The 18,515-nt window shown below is 39.7% G+C and overlaps 1 protein-coding gene across 1 annotated transcript in view; it reads right to left on the bottom strand.

Moving 5' to 3' along the window:
- LOC120064803 (CSC1-like protein 2) overlaps positions 1-18,515 on the bottom strand; it is a 102,388-nt gene that overhangs the window by 53,230 nt on the left and 30,643 nt on the right. The window contains exons 4-10 of the mRNA XM_039015405.1: positions 14,785-14,823; positions 10,370-10,460; positions 9,221-9,258; positions 3,915-4,057; positions 1,351-1,402; positions 1,008-1,116; positions 755-825 (exon numbers count right to left, since the gene is read on the bottom strand). Coding sequence (XP_038871333.1) covers positions 755-825; positions 1,008-1,116; positions 1,351-1,402; positions 3,915-4,057; positions 9,221-9,258; positions 10,370-10,460; positions 14,785-14,823 — 543 coding nt within the window. The remainder of the gene's footprint in view (positions 1-754; positions 826-1,007; positions 1,117-1,350; positions 1,403-3,914; positions 4,058-9,220; positions 9,259-10,369; positions 10,461-14,784; positions 14,824-18,515) is intronic.

The raw sequence follows: 18,515 nt of genomic DNA on the forward strand, positions 1-18,515 counted from the left end.
CCATTGTTCATTTTGTAAATGACTATCGTAGCTGGAAACAGCAGTTTTTTACGGAATATCTACATAGGCATACAGAGGCCCATTATCAGCAACCATCACTCCTGTGTTCCAATGGCACGTTGTGTTAGCTATTCCAAGTTTATCATTTTAAAAAGGCTAATTGATCATTACAAAACCCTTTTGCAATTATGTTAGCACAGCTGAAAACTGTTGTCCTGATTAAAGAAGGAATAAAACTGGCCTTCTTTAGACTAGTTGAGTATCTGGAGCATCACCGATTACAGGCTCAAAATGGCCAGAAACAAAGAACTTTCTTCTGAAACTCGTCAGTCTATTATTGTTCTGAGAAATAAAGGCTATTCCTTGCTAGAAATTGCCAAGAAACTGAAGATCTCGTACAACGCTGTGTACTACTCCCTTCACAGAACAGCGCAAACTGGCCCTAACCAGAATAGAAAGAGGAGTGGGAGGCCCCACTTTATGGGTGTAAATCATGTTGACCCCTTCCTTTTTCAGAAAAAAATATTGCTTGTTAATGCAATTGTTTAGAGAAAGAGATTTTGTTTAAGTATAAAATAATTTCCCATTTTTGTTTGCATACAGTATTTGAATTATTTATTTTACAGTCATTATTGCTCATCTTTATCAATGATGTCAATCAATTTTGACCCCACTGTAGAATGTACCACACATGCAGGTGCAAGCCAACACCTTGCTGATGTCTGACAATAAATGAAACCAGAGAAATGCTTACTGAAAGTGTTGTTTTATGTGGACCTCTTCGGCATATTTGGAGATCCCATTAATAAACAAAGTGCGTTTCACCTGGAAAAGAGCATATGCTTTGATTTATGACTGCTGAAAATAACACATCTGTTAACCAGATGTTGACATGTACTGTACTTCATAACTATTACATTCCAAATGTCTCTATAGTAGCCCATGATTAAGTGGACATTGCTTTCATCTGAATTTGACTATGGATAAATAAATAAAATAAACTTTACCAGGTCATCCTCCTTGTAATGCATCTTGGACGTGTGTCGTCTCATGCTGTACACAGTCAGAAGCAGGTATATGAATGCAAACGAAGTGTGGAGCCACAAGAGGTTAGTCCTGAGAAAATGCAGAAGAGATTTGATAAATATGTTGTTTAAAAGATGTCTAAAAACATTACAACCAGTATACAGTCATCTGAGCATGATGTACCAAAATACTTAATAAAGTCATTGCAGCCAGTATTGCCTCCTGGGATTTTCCGTAACTACCCGTCATTCTTTCTTTTCAAATAATGCCAATGGTTTAATAACCAACAAAATAATAAAAGCGTGTTATAAAAAATGTACCTACCCAGACTTCAGGTTTGCTATAGTGGTCCGCCCAAAGCTGTATGGATTATTTTCTGGTGACAAAAAAAGAACAATGTATATAGACATTTTCTTGTGACATTTCTTTCTTGTGACATTTTCTATTATCTGTACTTAATTATCTGTTAGTCAATTGAAATAAACTTTCTTGTAGCAATTTCGCTATGATAGTCAACTAAAATAAAGTACCTAACAGCCGAATATTTCGTTCCAAAATCATGAGCATTAACATGGAGTTGGTCCCTCCTTTGCTGCTATAACAGCCTCCACTCTTATGGAAAGGCTTTCCACTAGATGTTGGAACATTGCGTCGGGGACTTAATACCCATTCAGCCACTGATGTTGGGCGATTAGGCCTGGCTCGCAGTCGGTGTTGCAATTTATCCCAAAGGTGTTTGATGGGGTTGAGGTCAGGGCTCTGTGCAGGCCAGTCAAGTTATTCCACACCGATCTCGACAAACCCTTTCTGCATGGACCTCGCATTGTGCACGGGGACATTGTCATGCTGAAACAGGAAAGGGCCTTCCCCAAACTGTTGCCAAAGTTGGAATGTTATTGTATGCTGTAGTGTTAAGATCTCCCTTCACTAAGGGGTCTAGCCCGAACCATGAAAAAACACCCCAGACCATTATTCCTCCTCCACCAAACTTAACAGTTGGCACTACGTATTGGGGCAGGTAGCGTTCTCCTGGCACCTGCCAAACACAGATTAGTCTGTCGGCCTGCCAGATGGCGAAGCGTGATTCATTGCTCCAGAGAACGCGTTTCCACTGCTCCAGAGTCCAATGTCTGCGAGCTTTACATCACTCCAGCCGACGCTTGGCATTGTGCATGGTGATCTTAGGCTTGTGTGCGGCTGCTCGGCTATGGAAACCCATTTCATGAAGCTCCCAACGAACAGTTCTTGTACTGACATTGCTTCCAGAGGCAGTTTGGAACTCGGTAGCGACAACAAGAAGGAAACCTGTACAGAATAAAAAATATCACAAAACATGCATCCTGTTTGCAAGAAGGCACTACAGTAACACTGCAAAAAAATGTGGCAAAGAAATTAACTTTCGCAGTGCTGAGGTATCACTACAGCCTTGGGTTCAATCCCAGGCTGTGTCATAGCCGGCCGTGACCGGGAGACCCATGAGGCGGTGCGCAATTGGCCCAGCGTCGTCCGGGTTTGGACGGTCGGGATTTCCTTGTCTCATCGTGCTCTAGCGACTCCTTGTGGTGGGCTGGGCGCCTGCAAGCTGACTTCGGTTGTCAGTTGGACGGTGTTTCCTCCGATAGATTGGTGCAGCTGGCTTCCGGGTTAAGCAAGCAGTGTGTCAAGAAGCAGGGCGGCTTGGTAGGGTCGTGTTTCGGAGGATGCATGGTTCTCGACCTTCGCCTCTCCTGAGTCCATAGGGGAGTTGTAGCAATGAGACAAGACTAACTACCAATTGGATATCACGAAATTAGGGAGAAAAGGGGGTAAAAGTAAAACAATTGTTTTTAAATGACTTCATGTCCTGAATACAAAGTGTTATGTTTGGGGCAAATTCTACACAACACATCACTGAGTACCACTTCATATTTCCAAGAATTGTGGTGGCTGCATCATGTTATGGGCATGCTTTTCATCAGCAAGGGAGTGTTTTTAGGATAAAAATGTATGTAATAGAGCTAAGCACCGATAAAATCCTAGAGAAAAACCTGGTTCAGTGCTTTCCAACAGACACGGAGACAAATTCACCTTACAGTAGGACAATAACCTAAAACACAAGGCCAAATATATAATGGAATTGCTTACCAAGATGATGTTGAATGTTCCTCAGTGGCCTAGTTACAGTTTGGACTTTAATTGGCTTACAAATCTATGGCAAGACTTGAAAATGGCTGTCTAAGCAATGATATATATTAATAAACTCAGCAGAGCTTGAAGAATAAAAAATTAAAAAAAATGTACAAATATTGTACAACACAAGTGTGCAAAGCTCTTAGAGACGTACCCAGAAAGACTCACAGCTGTAATGGCTGCCAAATGTGATTCTAACATGTATTGACTGAGGGGTGTGAATACTTCTGTATTTCATTTTCAATACATTAGAAAAATGTTTCACAAATATGTTTTCCCTTTTTCATTATGGGGTATTGTGGATAGATGGGATTCCATTTTGAATTCAGGCTGTAACAAGTGAAATAAGTCAAGAGGTATGAATACTTTTTGAAGGCACTGCAAATTCCTTAATGGGCCGTTTTGGCATATCATAAACCCAAAACAAGTACCGATTGGTCCATGTGTGTTTTTGTTGTCATAGGATATTTTGTAAACCAACTGTACAATGGAGAGCAGATATGCTACTTCTATGTGCAAATCTGATGGAATACGTCTTCATGTTGTACCATTGTTTATTTCTCTGTTGAAGTCACATTTATATGCAAAGTCTCACATGACGACAACAAAAACAATGTAGTGTGTCTTTAACTTAAGGTGATCTCATTAATAAGGGATTTATAAGGTAAACAAGAGGTACATTTCATTAATAGAAATGAATGGAAATCTGGCACACTCACCCAAAAGGTCTCCAGAAAAGTTGACCGGCAGGACGATGCCCACAGACAGAACCCCAACAACCACCAGCTGGCCGATGATGTGGCGCTGGAAGGAAAGGTAGTGCACGGCGTCCTCGCCACACTTCTCCCGGATCTCCTCGTCCCTAGGTGGGGTGAGGGCAGGAGAAGTGGGTTCAGTTTAGGAGTATAAGTTGAGCCCCATTTACACAGAGACAAGAACCATATTTTTAAACCTTTTGACCTTATTTTTGGTGAAAGGGGTAGGAGGTACATTTTTTACATTTTAATATCCACTTAAAGCCCAGCATGAGACCTAGTTATGTGCAGACCTGGGATAACTAGTTTTAAACTATGCTTTGTGTAAAGTAACATTTTTTGGGGAGGAACAAATAGTTTGTTTGGAGGTGACAACAATAAATGGCATGGCTGTATCTGGAACTGCATGTTGCAGATAGAAATATAATGAAGAGCACAAAACAATTTCTTATACTTTTCCACTCTATCCGACAGCAGATTCTGTAAAATGTCCATTCTTCTGAATGTCCATTGCCTCGGATGTAGATAATCAAGTCAAACCAATTAATTAACTAATAATATTTTTTACAGATAAGTATAACCATGTTGTGACGCTCAACTAGTATGACTATCAACATGGCACTGAAAAGGTTGAAAGCAGCAGTTGATTTTATGATAGCTGAAAATACTGCAGAGACATTCAAAGACATTTGCAAACAGCAAGTTGGATGCTTAGAAAAAACTATTTAGAACCACTTTTTTTCTTCATCTGAGGGTAAGTGCTCTTGTTTCAAACACACACTTTACCATCTTTAAAAGGGACAGTTTACACAGAGTACAAACTAACATGATGTTCAACCTACCTTGGCTGTAGGTAATTCAAGAAGGCAGTTATTAAATGTTTTCCCTTTCGACATTTAATAGCCATATTTTGTTAACATTAAACTGTTCTTATGCCTGTGTAATAAAACAAATTACTTTGAGCAACATTTTATTAGCATGTTGGTTAAATAACATTTTGATAATTGCATTTTAATTGCATAGCAATGAGCTGAGAGTATTTATTACTATGGTATTACTCTATTATGCAATTATAAAACAATTTCCAAAGTCCTATGTAACACCAATGTTGCTATTGTAATAATCAAAGTAACTACAGATGTATAAGAACTTGATGTCAAGTGTTATTATATTACCTTACTTCACTCATTATGAAAATATATTTGTTAGTCATTTAGAAATACTCTAATGTTGAGATGATTATATGTCCCTCGCGTATTTATTTCTAGGATATAGATTAAGACTCATATCTGAGAGCACTCCAAACCATGTGCTAACGATCATACACTGAACAAAAATAAACACAACATGCAACAATTTCAAAGATTTTACTGAGTTGCAGTTCATATAAGGAAAATCAGTCAATTGAAATAAATTCACAAAATGTGAGAGAAATAAGTATTTTGTGAGTATAGAACATTTATTGGATGTTTTAATTCAGCTCATGAAACATGGGACCAACACTTTACATGTGTTTATATTATTGTTCAGTATATATTTAGACTAATTCAACTAGCTGTTGTAGTTTTTGGTTCTTCAAATATTTGGCAGCCATCAAATAAATATGTTGGGGTTATCAAGTATTCACATCCCTTGACTTAATACTTTTTTTGTGTTACAGCCTGAATTTAAAATGTATTAATTTTAATGGCTGTGATTGTAGTTACTCCACAATACTAACCTAATTGACTGAGTGAAAAGGAAGGCTGCACAGAACAAAAATATTGCAAAACATGCATCCTGTTTGCAACAAGCCACTAAAGTAATATTGCAAAAAAAATTGTCATAGCAATCAACTTTTTGTCCTGAATATGTTATGTTTTGGGTAAATTTAATACAACATTACGGAGTACCACTGTCTATATTTTCAAGGATAGTGATGACTGCATCATGTTATGGTATGCTTGTAATCATACTGGACTGGGGAGTTTTTCAGGATAAAAACAAATAACTGAATGGAGCTAAGCACAGACAAAATTCTAGAGGAAAACCTGGTTCAGTCTGCTTTCCAACAGGCACTGGGAGATTCATTCACCTTTCAGCAGGACAATAGGCCAAATCTACAGGAGTTGCTTACCAAGAAGACTGTTACAGTTTTGACTCTGCTTGACAATCTTTGACCAGAAAATGGTTGTCTAGCAATGATCAACAACCAATTTGACAGAGCTTGAAGAATTTTGAAAAGAATAATGGGCAAATGTTGCACAATTCAGGTGTGAAAAGCTCTTAGACTTACCCAGAAACTCACAGCACACAACTCACAGGTGATTCTAACATGTAGAATCACCTGTGAGGGTTGCATACTAATCTAATCAAGATAAATTAGTGTTTATTTAGCATATTTATTTATTTTTTATAAATGTTAGAATTTTTCTTCCACTTCCAAATTGACTTGTGTATTTTGTGTAGATTGTTGACCAAAAAAAAAGACAATTAAATCTTAATCCCACTTTGTAACAACAAAATGTGGGGAAATGGGTGTGAAAACCTTCAGAAGGCACTTCCAATATTATTTGGTTTTCTGAAAGTTATGAAAAATAGTTTCAAATATCATTTGCTTTTCTGAGACCTGTACTTGAATTACAAAGGAAATAATTACCTTTGAATATTATTTTTTTTAAACTACGTTCGACTACCTAGAGTATTTGAAAAGTTGGTATTTTAAAACAAACTACAAAATACAACTATTTTCTGCCCAGGTCTGTGACCAGCAAGATTTTTTTAACTTTTTTTTTTACTATATGTGGGAATTTGCTAGTTTTTTTTGCAGGTAAATTCATTAACACTTGCATTGTTAAAGACCATTATAATTTCAATTTCAAACAGCCCCCATGGTTTAACAACCCAGCCCTTTCAAACTGCCGGTTGCGCACTGATATGTACAAAAGGGATACATCTAAAACAACAACAAAAATTCAAACAAAGGCCATTTACCTTCATTTTTTTTTTTAGCATTTCTCGTTTGTGGGGAATGTAAAAACGACTATATTACAGTACTCAATTTTTGTCTCTTTTTCAAGGGAGCCCTACATGACAAGACCAAGCAATCAAGGAAAGACCATAGGAAACAAAGCAAAATACCAACAAAAAAACGATTATAGAAAAAACAACCACATTCCCCAGTGAAGAGGTCCCTCTACCAACAATCTGAATTGCCCAAAAGGGACCAATGCGTCCAACTGTAGGGTTTTCTGAAGATTCTTCGCACATCACTCATAGAACTAAAAGCAGTTTTACCGAAATCTGTAGTGACAGAAGGAATTTCAAGACTTCGCCATCCCTGCAACAGGATATGGTATTTCATACTTCAATAGGTTAGTTACAATATTAGGTAATACAGGTGTTTTAGCAAACGGACTTTAAAATAAACAGAATGCAATGTTTTGACCTACGCAACGTCACAGAGGGCCAGCCTACTTTCAGATAGGGAATGCAGTGATGAGTGCAAAACCTGTTGCCTGTAATAAAACAAAGTGCACTGCATCTAACAGCTTTAATGAAGTTGCAGCTGCAACAATGTAGAAGATGTCGCCATAGTCTAGGACTGGTAGGAATGGCGACTGAAAGATCTGCTTTCTACAATTAAGCAAGAGGCATGACCTATTGCTATAGAGCCTAGTTTTATTCTCAACTTCTCAGTTATCCAAATGCCAGATATTTGTAAGCAGAGATACAATCAATTTGGGCACCATCCAAGGTACAGATCTTTAGAGTCATTGTTGAGCGCTCTTGAAAACATATACTTCGTTTTTCCAGTATTTAATAAAAATGTCAGGTCAATTCGTGTTTTTCGTAAGACAATGAAAGCAGTCTGTAGGTCAGACAGAGCCTTGTCCACGGTGGAGGGGAATAAAATACACAACAGTATTATCCGCATACAGGCGCAATTTACAACTATTCACAGAAAAAACAATATTGTTCATGTAGATGGCAAAAAGTACTGCACCCAGAATCAGCCCTTGGAGAACACCTTTTGTTATATTAAGGAAACTTAACTGAACACCATCAATAGATACATATTATGTTAGATCTGTCAAGTAGTTTTTAAAGGAAAGGTTCACATATCCGAGTTATTGGGGTTCAAGCAGACAGAAATCCGTCCGATAGGACACAGCACTGATTAAGTCGCTCTCATTACACTGGAAGTTAATAGGAATATGACATTTAGATTGCAAAAACGTCTATCGTACATGTCAGATTTCAATACTAGCCGATGTCATAACTCGGGAGGATGTCTTCTCTCGAATGAGCCATTGATTATAGTTTTGTGATATTCCTACCTCGAGAAATGTGTAATTTAACGGAGGGTCTAGCACATTTTTCTTATTTTTATGCCTCTTTAGTCCGGGGTGCATTGCATGGTGCTGTTGTCAGAGATATTATAGAAAGGAGATAGGAATCCAATGAATAAAGGAACGTAAAACCACACCCAACAGACTGTCGACTAATCGCATTCACATTGTCATGCTGCGTCACGCGGTTGCTAAACTAATTGTCACGCAATCCCTTCTCAAAGTCAGTATATATGTCAAAAATGTGCCTATTTTCCTATGTCACGATTCCAAAGCTATACGATATTACAGATAGCAAGTTAATTATCGCACATCTCGGAAAATATTTGTAATGTTGTACTTCTTTTTTGACAAAATTAGTGCTAATGTTGGGTTTTGAGCTAGCGCCCAACAGACTCCCATTCACTCTTTGCAGGAGAGTGCGCCTTCTCCCAGAATCTCCCAGAATGCACCATTGCAGTAGCGCGGGCAACGTTTACCATCTCCTCAAATGTCAAACCCCACCCTGAGGCACATTATCCACAGGTTGAACATGGTGAGATTGTAGACTCCTAAATTGATAGTGCAACTTCTTTAGGCAATTTTACAGCTAACTAGCCACTTTACATGCTGATATTGTCTTTGGTATTTGGGATGCAGCAGAGATGGTGCAATGTCCTGGTCTAAAACCAGACTGGTAAACATTCTGGATATATTTCATAGATAAGAAAGATTGTAGCTGAGAATTAATCAAGGATTCTAATATTTTTGTTAGGCAAGAATGTTTTGAAACAGAGCGATAGTTATTTATCACTGTTTGTTCCGATCAGAGTTGGCCTTTAGTACATTAGCATTACTATTCATTCAGCTGCACATTTTTGGGGCAACATTGACATGCATGATCTCTAGCTTTTTCCCAATCAAGTATTTACATAGAATGTTGATAACAGACTCACTTACTTTATTCTGAAGATGGCAGTTAACCAGGAACAGAAGCCCTGCAGTGTAGACATGCACAATGACAATCAGACATTTGAAAAATATGCAGTTTAAAACAAAAAACTTGCAGTTGAAAACAGTCACTAGTCACATTTTCAACACATGGAGATTTTTTTTTAAACTAAAATTCCACACAATCAAATAATTTGACAGTGATGATGCATTAAAGTGTTTTCGTTTTTAGGCCCCAATTCAATCAATTGGAGATAAATAAAAAACAATGCTGGTTTACTCAGAGGTGTTAAATCCAACATAGCAGCATGCTATTCTCATGGTCATTGGATGTTGATGTGAAACCTAAATTCCAAACACAGTGTAAACATTTAGAATTAAACTACGGTGTTCCTTTATCTGCAATTGATTTAATTGGGGCCCAAGTACTGTATGACCAGAGACGGCAATAAACAGGGCACTGTCTGGGGTAAAGCCAACGTGATCGGGACGGCTATAGCAGTGGCCCAATCGTGATGTGAGTTTTAGTGAACAGACAGGGAGAGTGGAGGCAGAGCCTTAGCCTACCAGCTGGGATTAAAAGGCTAGGAGGTAGAAAGAGATAACGTGGACCTGAATTGACCTACTAGGGTGATTACAGTGCTACATATGACTCAGGGATATCGTATGGAGTTCCATAGAATGTTCTTGAGGGACATTGGTATGTGGATAACTGACTGGTTTAGCTTATATTTCTGTAAAAGTCACAAGTTGGAAAATGTGTATGAGTGTCTGTTCCACACACTGGGGCATTTCACCTTAAGGATATTAATTCAAACTATCACCATATATACTATTGTGTTGCATTACTTGGAAGAGTCAAGAGAGATAAGGAGATAAGTCTCCCTTATGATAAAACATCCATGTACTGTATCGATAAGGGGTGGGGAGTCTATCAGGAGTCACTAAGTGGAACTCTGTGTCTGACAGACCTGACTCCACCCACATCCAAGGCTGGCAGCCAGCGGCTTTACAGTCCTCTGCTTATCTAGCATTATTTAACAGGGATGGGAGGCAAAGCCAATGGAGTCGTTTAAAGAGATGCACGTGTGACCAGTAGGAGACAACCTCAGTGGTGGGGAGACATTCGGAGGGAGGGAGTAGGGAGGGATTTCTCACGTTATCCCGTTGATCGAAGTCGACAGAGCTGGAGACTGAAGTGAGACGTTCATAGCGGTCTGGCGTTTCAGAATGCAGAGCTGAGGCAACACTGAAAACAGAGGACAAGTGTCAGGCTTTGATGGAGGCACGGAGAGCAAGGCAGGACCGGGTCCTGCAACTGTGGTTTAGTTTGTTAATTTGTGGTTTGAAACAGAATGGAATAGAGGCTAGAGGATAAGCAAATGGGGTCGATTCCATTTACATTCCATCAATTCAGAAAGTAAACTGAAAATTGGAATGTCAGTTTACTTCCTGAATTTACAACATTTAAATATAATTTGACCCCAACCCACATTATGTTTCACTACTGCATATTTATCATCAAAAATGTAAATTTATTAATGAAACCATAACAGTTACTCAACAATGTCTGTAGAACCATGCCATTCTGTGTATATTTTATAGTCAGTTTGATAAACTCTCCATCTCTCTGAGGGTCTAACATGACACATTCAAGATCCCATCATCCTCAGCGGAATTAATGGCCAATCAAGCATTGCCGAGTTGGTACGCACAGAGGCGTCAATCAGAAAACAGTTCATTTAGTCATTGTCACGTGACATAATCCTACATTTGACTTTTTACTGTAGATACTATGCACTAACAAAATCACAACATTTCACTTGAACTCCCCACTCCAAGGTCAACATCAACAAGGCTGCTATGTGAATGACATAATAGATGTCCAGCTCCACGAGTTCAACATTAGTAGCTACACAAACATCAAACTCGTGGGGCTGGATAGATGTCTAGATAATGGTTTGTGTCATGACTGTAAAGTCTGATAGAATCAGCCAACAGTGTAATGACAGTTTATGACATCTGCCTTGTCAGGGAGGTATCAAGTAAAGGGTTACCCCTCACTCTATAGGACAAGAGACATACACAGTGTGCAACTCAGACCAACACAACTCTGGCTGAGGGTGCCCCAAGTATGCCAAGCATCCAGACAATAAGGTAGGTATCATTGAGGGTACCCTCAAGCCAAATAACGGTTGTGTGCTAGCAGTATAATTTTCAGACAGAAGAAAGGCTTTGAACGATCTATGTTGGCCACCATTGCATTGTGCTGCCTAACATGCCTGAGGAAATACACTATATATACAAAAGTATGTGGACACCCGTTCACATTAGTGGATTTGGCTATTTTAGCCACACCCATTGCTGACAGGTGTATAACATCGAGCACATAGCCATGCAATCTCCAGACAAATATTGGCAGTAAAATGGCCTTACTGAAGAGCTCATTGACTTTCAACGTGGCACCGTCATAAGATGACACCTTTCCAACAAGTCAATTCGTCAAATTTCTTCCCTGCTAGAGCTGCCCCCCCGGTCAACTGTAAATACTGTGGAAATGTCTAGGAGCAACTACGGCTCAGCCGTGAAGTGGTAGGCCATACAAGCTCACAGAACGGGACAGCCGAGTGCTGAAGAGCGTAGCTCCAAAGATCGTCTGTCCTCGGTTGCAACACTCACTACCGAGTTCCAAACTGCCTCTGGAAGCAACGTCAACACAAGAACTGTTCGTCGGGAGCTTCATGAAATGGGTTTCCATGGCCGACCAGCCGCACACAAGCCTAAGATCACCATGTGCAATGCCAAGCGTCGGATGGAGTGGTGTAAAGGTCACCACCATTGGACTCCAGAGCAGTGGAAATGCATTCTCACGAGTGATGAAGCACGCGTCACCATCTGGCAATCCGACGGACAAATCTGGGTTTGGCGGATGCCAGGAGAACGCTACCCGCCCCAATGCATAGTGCCAACTGTAAAGTTTGGTGAAGGAGTAGTAATGGTCCGCCAGACATCAGTGTCCAACCTCACTAAATGCTTGTGGCTGAATGGAAGCAAGTTCCCGCAGCAATGTTCCAACATCTAGTGGAAAGCCTTCCTAGAAGATTGGAGGCTGTTATAGCAGCAAAGGGGGGGACCAACTCCATATTAATACCCAAAATTTTGGAATGAGATGTTTGACGAGCAGGTGTCCACATACTTTTGGTCATGTAGTGTACCATCTTTGATATGCATAATCTCATTTGGTGATTAGAGCTCCACTGAGCAATGGACATGCATTGTCTTTTACTTTAAAACGCCAAGGGCCGTATTCAAAATCAACCTTATAACTGTCTTCTCATCATGAGCAATACATTTTTTTTACGCTACAAGAAAGCCTGTTTTGGGTTATGTACTCAAACAACATGTTAAAACAAAAAACTGCAACTCAAGGCCAGGCACTATGGGCAAATGTTTTGTATTTATTTTACCTTTATTTAGCTAGGCAAGTCAGTTAAGAACAAATTCTTATTTTCAATAACGGCCTAGGAACTGCCTTGTTCAGGGGTAGAACAACAGATTTTTACCTTGTCAGCTCGGGGATTCGATCTTGCAACCTTCTGGTTACTAGTCCAACGCTCTAACCACTAGGCTACCTGCCGCCCCTAATGACTGACAATGACAGTTTCCAGAAAAATGGATTTACAGGATTAAATATACAGTACCACAGTATGAGTCATAATACCCATAAAACCTAGGAGGTCAAACAAGGAAATGGTCCCAATAATTTTTCCACCATAGATTTTTCCCAAAGGGGATTTAGAAACAATTTAAATAAGGGCTGTGTTTCGTGTAGGCTTACCCTGGCGTGAAGTTTGGATAACCATGTAAATCTCTCTAGGACAAGGTGACTTTGATCAATATATTTGCCTGTATTTACCCCCCAAAAATGAAATGCTAATTAGCTGCTAATGTGGCTATCATAAAGAACTACAAATGCCATGATGATCTGAATGAGACTTACGAATCAAGGCAAAGGTCATCTCTGGATTAACCATCTAACGTTAGCTAAATGTAGTAATGAATAAATTGGCTACATTTCTTAAAAATTTTGACAGTTCTATGAACTGTCTTGTGCAAGTTTTAAATTGACACAATACCTTTTAGCAAAGGTGTCAGCTAGAGATGACGTGCAGGACCTTGCAGGGATTTGTAGTTTTGCATGATATCTACTTTGATGCTAATTACCATTTTCGAATCCGAGAGTAAATAGAGCCGAATATATTGATAAAATCACATTGACCGAGAGAGATTTACATGGTTATCAAAACTTCACACCAGGGTAAGCCTATATGAAACACATCCCTTGTTTTACTTTTTATAAAATCCCCTGTGTGAAAAATAGTAAAAAAAATTATTGGAACCATTTCCCTGTTTGACTGCTAGGTTTTAAGGGTATTATGACACCTCCAGAGTGGTGCTCTACAGCCTAGGTGATTGTGATTAAGGGGGGGGGGGACACAATCAGTGTGGTGCCTGGCCTCAACAACAACAGTATTACTCCATAATTTTTTGAAGGGTAGGATTTGTTTTTGACCTCTTCTGGAAAGACAGTTAGCGATTTTGAATAGGGCCCAAAGTCTACAAATAGGTTGTGTTTTAGATGCAGCACTGGGTGTATATTGTAATCTCCCACTCTTGCATCCTACAACAGAAGATCTACCACAGTCCAACAATAAACTTAGTCCAATGACGACATGTACAGAAATGGGGGCATTTATCTGTCAGGACAGAAGACCACATTCCACTTTCTAGCTGGATTCCAATCTGAAAACACTCCTTTCCTCTGCCTTTATTGACCCCTTCATGGCCCTGAATTGACAGAGTGAAGGGGTCATTTTTTGACTGAGAACCCAGCCTATTGAGAACTTGGCTTCTTATGGTCTAATAAAGGGTCCACTCGGGAGGTGCTATCATCACAGCTAATGTCACAAGGATTCACAAAGACGCCACAGCAAGAGGGCCTAGGGAAGTTCACATCCACCCTGATGCACCTTTTACCTTGTATTATTTGCTCTCAGTGTATCATAGTTACCCTTTTCTCTTCTCCGACTATGTTATATTCAAATATGTAAAAAGGAAGCATGCATGTCAAAAGATTCATATGTTAGGTGACAGTCAAAGCATCAGAAGCCATGGCAGATACACTGGTGGAAGTCAACAGTATGGTTAATGACACACAAGGCACTTATGGTGGGTTAACTAAAGTCAGAGTCGACACCCAATAAATCCACAGCAAAAAGCAGTGACAGAGCCCTCACACCAAACCATCTTGCTTGTTAATAAGATAGATACACATACACCTTCTTTCTCACACACACCAACCCACAGGACACCCCAATTGGAGTTGAATGCAGTACATTATGGAATTGGATTGCAAGCACACACACACACACACACATCTGAAAGGGAAAAAGAGAGTGTTAGTCCACCAGTGGGCAGGACAAGTACAGTTAGGACAGTAAAGCAACCAGGGAAGAGAGAAGACGACATTAGAAAACCAGGAGATAATCAAAACGTGTTTAAAAACAACATACTATTCCCGCTCCTCCAATCCGTTGAAACGCTTCTTCGATCTTCAGTGAAACAAAAAAAAAAGGAAAAATGAGCATAATCGGCATGAAAAGGAGTACACATTTACTTCATTAAGGTTAGTCCTGGATAGAAATCCTGAAGTGTCAACAAATTAGATGTTACACAATGTATAGGAGCAGGACAGGTTTATGAGAGCCATAGGCGGGGTGAGGTTGAGGGGCGATCCATCACATCACATGGGCCCTGATCAGATGTCACCCCACAATCCCCTCACCACAAACACGGACATACAACAACTCCGACACTGGTGACCCCTGCCTCATCACAGCTCTGAAAGAGCCCCTGAAAGCAAGAAAACAGCTGTGTGTGTGTGTGTGTGTGTGTGTGTGTGTGTCTGTCTGTCTGTTAGTGCTGAGCGATTTACAAAAATGTGGTTTACAACTCATTGACCAACGTTTTTAATCTGAACTCAACACGCTGTTTTTCTCTAGAGAGAAATCAAATCCAGTACAAACTGTAGGAAGTTCAACATAGTTAAGTGCAGAAAATGTGGTAATTAAGTACATTGACCACAATCCACTGTGCAGACAGCTGCCCGTTCTTGCCTGGGCATACACAGAGACAAAGGGTGCGTTTTTCTCCATCTAGGCACAGGAGCAGTTAATATAGCATTAGGTGCTTGCCTCTCTTTCCCGCCCAAAATGTGTTTGCTTGTAGAGCAGCTTTGCTGTGCAAGCCAGACGGTGGAAAGTTACAACAGCGCTGTGCAGTACGTGGCCATATGGCCGACGCAGGCAGTGGCTCCACTTCTGTCAGCGGCGTAATTTTTGGGAAAGCTGGGAAACTTTTTGGGACACTGAACCCAGCATGAACCGGCAGAAATTTGCACATTGGTTGATGCAATTCAGGGGAACAAGACCACACACAGACCGCATGAGAGGAAGTAAAGTTGTGAATGAATTAAGTGATAGGCAGTAATATTGGCAGTCACTACCTTCATGGGGCTTTTATTAGCTAATTGTTTTATTCTGTGTAGTTACAGAAGAAAAACAAAAATCTTACCGATATTGAAAACCGTGACTATTTTTTAAAAACCGAACCGTAACCATACCAACCTCAAAAAACATTCAATCACTCAGCACTAGTGTGTGTGTGTGTGTGTGTGTGTGTGTGTGTGTGTGTGTGTGTGTGTGTGTGTGTGTGTAGGGAGTGACAGACAAGAAAACAGGAAGTATGTGGCGCAAAAGAGATTGTTCAGTCAGCTGTGGGACTATAGCAGGAAACGGTTTGCCCCCCCTCTCTGTCCTTTAAATGAATGGGAGGACAGAACTATTTCAAAGGACATGAAGCACTTAGAAATCTCGTACATCATATCCATGAGCAGACCCAGGTCACTTTAAAATAACCAAATAAGGTCTTCAACTATTTTTTTTCTTAAAAGGGGCCATCCAGGATTGGTACACAGTTAATCAAGGAGAGTTGAAATCACGGTGTTAAAATTGTTAGGGTTAAATTGACTCCACTTGAGTTATTTTAACCCCTCAGCGTGATACGCTCTCTGGAGTTAGTTGGGACGGAGTACTTTTTACTCAATTAAGAATAACCACAGATGTGGGAGGGGCCTCTCATTTTTCCCAGCATGCTCTGTTGCAGGTAGATTTTTTTTGAATCGTTTATTTTAATATCTGTCTTTTTGCAGTTTTATGACTCAAAGAAGAGTCTTCAACTATAAGGTGGTTTTTTGTTTGTTCTCCTAGCTGTGCCCTTGAGGAACTAGGGCAGAGACACTGGTAGTTGTTTGGTGTGGAACATAACTCTGCATCCCCCACCACACAATTACTGTTGTTGTTTACGACTAGCTAAATTATAAAATATAATCTTAAGTGTTAGGCTTTCACAGGGCAATTCAGAGAAACAGATTTTAATTTTGGTGCTCATAGAAAGCAGTCATGAGTGCATTCAGGTGCGTGTCCCGTGGCAAATTTTCTTCACAATAGACAAACATAGGCTTATTCTGTTCAGAACAACCCTGGGAATGACGCCATGTCATCTTGTAACTGTACATCAAACATAGTGCTTCTAAACATTGACACTGTATATGACGAGTTTCATGATATGGAAATGTGAAGTGCACATTTTGGACTTACAGGTGTTTGACTTGCTAAAGTAGTATGACATGAAATTGGTATGTATTATAATCCTCAATGTCTCATCTTTCAAAATTCATTGAGTCCTCTTAAATTTACAGCATTTCCCTCACTCAAACAAAAAATTTGCAAAAGTTGCCCAATTAGCAGGAGGGATGGGGGCAACTTCTTGATGCGTTTGGTGCTCAGGTTCAGAACGGCTGTCAGTCAAAACCCATACAGCGCAAAGCCTGAGCTCTGATGTCATTTATAGCATGTTACTGTACAGCCACTGTGTTCCATTTTAGGTGCTTAACAGTGCCAAAATCTGCTATTTTCAACATGTATACGGGTATGAGCGTAAAGGGCTACAGGTACACTCAGTGATATGATGTAGGTGCACAAAGTAAACAGCATAGTGGGTCAATTTCTGCAACAAGAGCGTTGAAGCGCAAGGCTAAACTCCCTCACTATTTTGGTCCCGTACCTACCACGCTCTAGCTTCATGAAGTGAACCCATGCACATGTGCAGCTACAGTGTGGAAGCAAATTCTTGGTGGTGGTGGGGAGGTTCCTTTTGCGAGGGTGGAGACGTTGCAAACTGGGACTCACTTACGGACCAGAACTATGCAAAGCTCATCTGGAATAGAGACCTTGGTCTCAGAATTTACTTCCTGTCTAAATAAAGTTCAAATATATATATTTTAAACAAAAAATGTAATCCCGTAGTTGACCAAATTACACAAGATTAGACTGCTCTAAGGAGTGACCTCAAACTACAGTTTGGTTTTCGTAGAAACAAATTATGCTTATGTTAGCATTTTCAGACTAAAAATTTTATTTTACTCAGCAAAGAGTGTGTATGAATTGACATTACAATATTAAACAGCTTTGGAATAAAATGTTCAATATATTTTCTTAAGCATCCTCTGTACTGTGTGCTTATTGTTGAACCATTAATATGTTCTAGGGCCATTTTGAGACCTTATGGAGCATCAGGTACTGCTGGAATGTCTACTATGGCATGTGCATCTTTTTGTGAAATTACAATGGTTACTCAAAACATTTATGAATTATTTATAAAGTATAAATAGCCCACACTTTAGATGAGGCCACGCAGATAGACCTACTTTAAAAGTTGTTTATAAATGCATGAATAACTAGGTTACTAACATTTACAAATGTGGGGGTAATGATTAATAAACAATTAATGAATACATTATCAATGCTTTATTATGTGGCGTTATTATAAAAGTGCTACCGAATATTTTTCCAAACTAAATTGTTGTGGCAGGTTTGAAAATCTTGCATAAGACTGTGTCTGGTTGGGCAAGGCCAACTCTCTCAATCTTGTGCAAAAGTGACCATGCAGCAAGTATGGAGTATATTTGGTAATATTCCCCCAGTCGGACATAAACCCAAAAACACCACTACCAGAAAGTTTCCTACATCGTCATTACAGAGTGCAAGTATACACTGGATTGCCTGGACAGGTCTTCTAAGTATACACTTGTTTTATGGAACAAATTGGTCGATGAAATTCATTAATTCATGATCACTGATGTATAATATGATGGTCAACTTTTAACGTCAGATAGCTAACCCTT

Source organism: Salvelinus namaycush, chromosome 2, assembly GCF_016432855.1.
Source record: "Salvelinus namaycush isolate Seneca chromosome 2, SaNama_1.0, whole genome shotgun sequence".
NCBI classification, from domain to species: domain Eukaryota; kingdom Metazoa; phylum Chordata; class Actinopteri; order Salmoniformes; family Salmonidae; genus Salvelinus; species Salvelinus namaycush.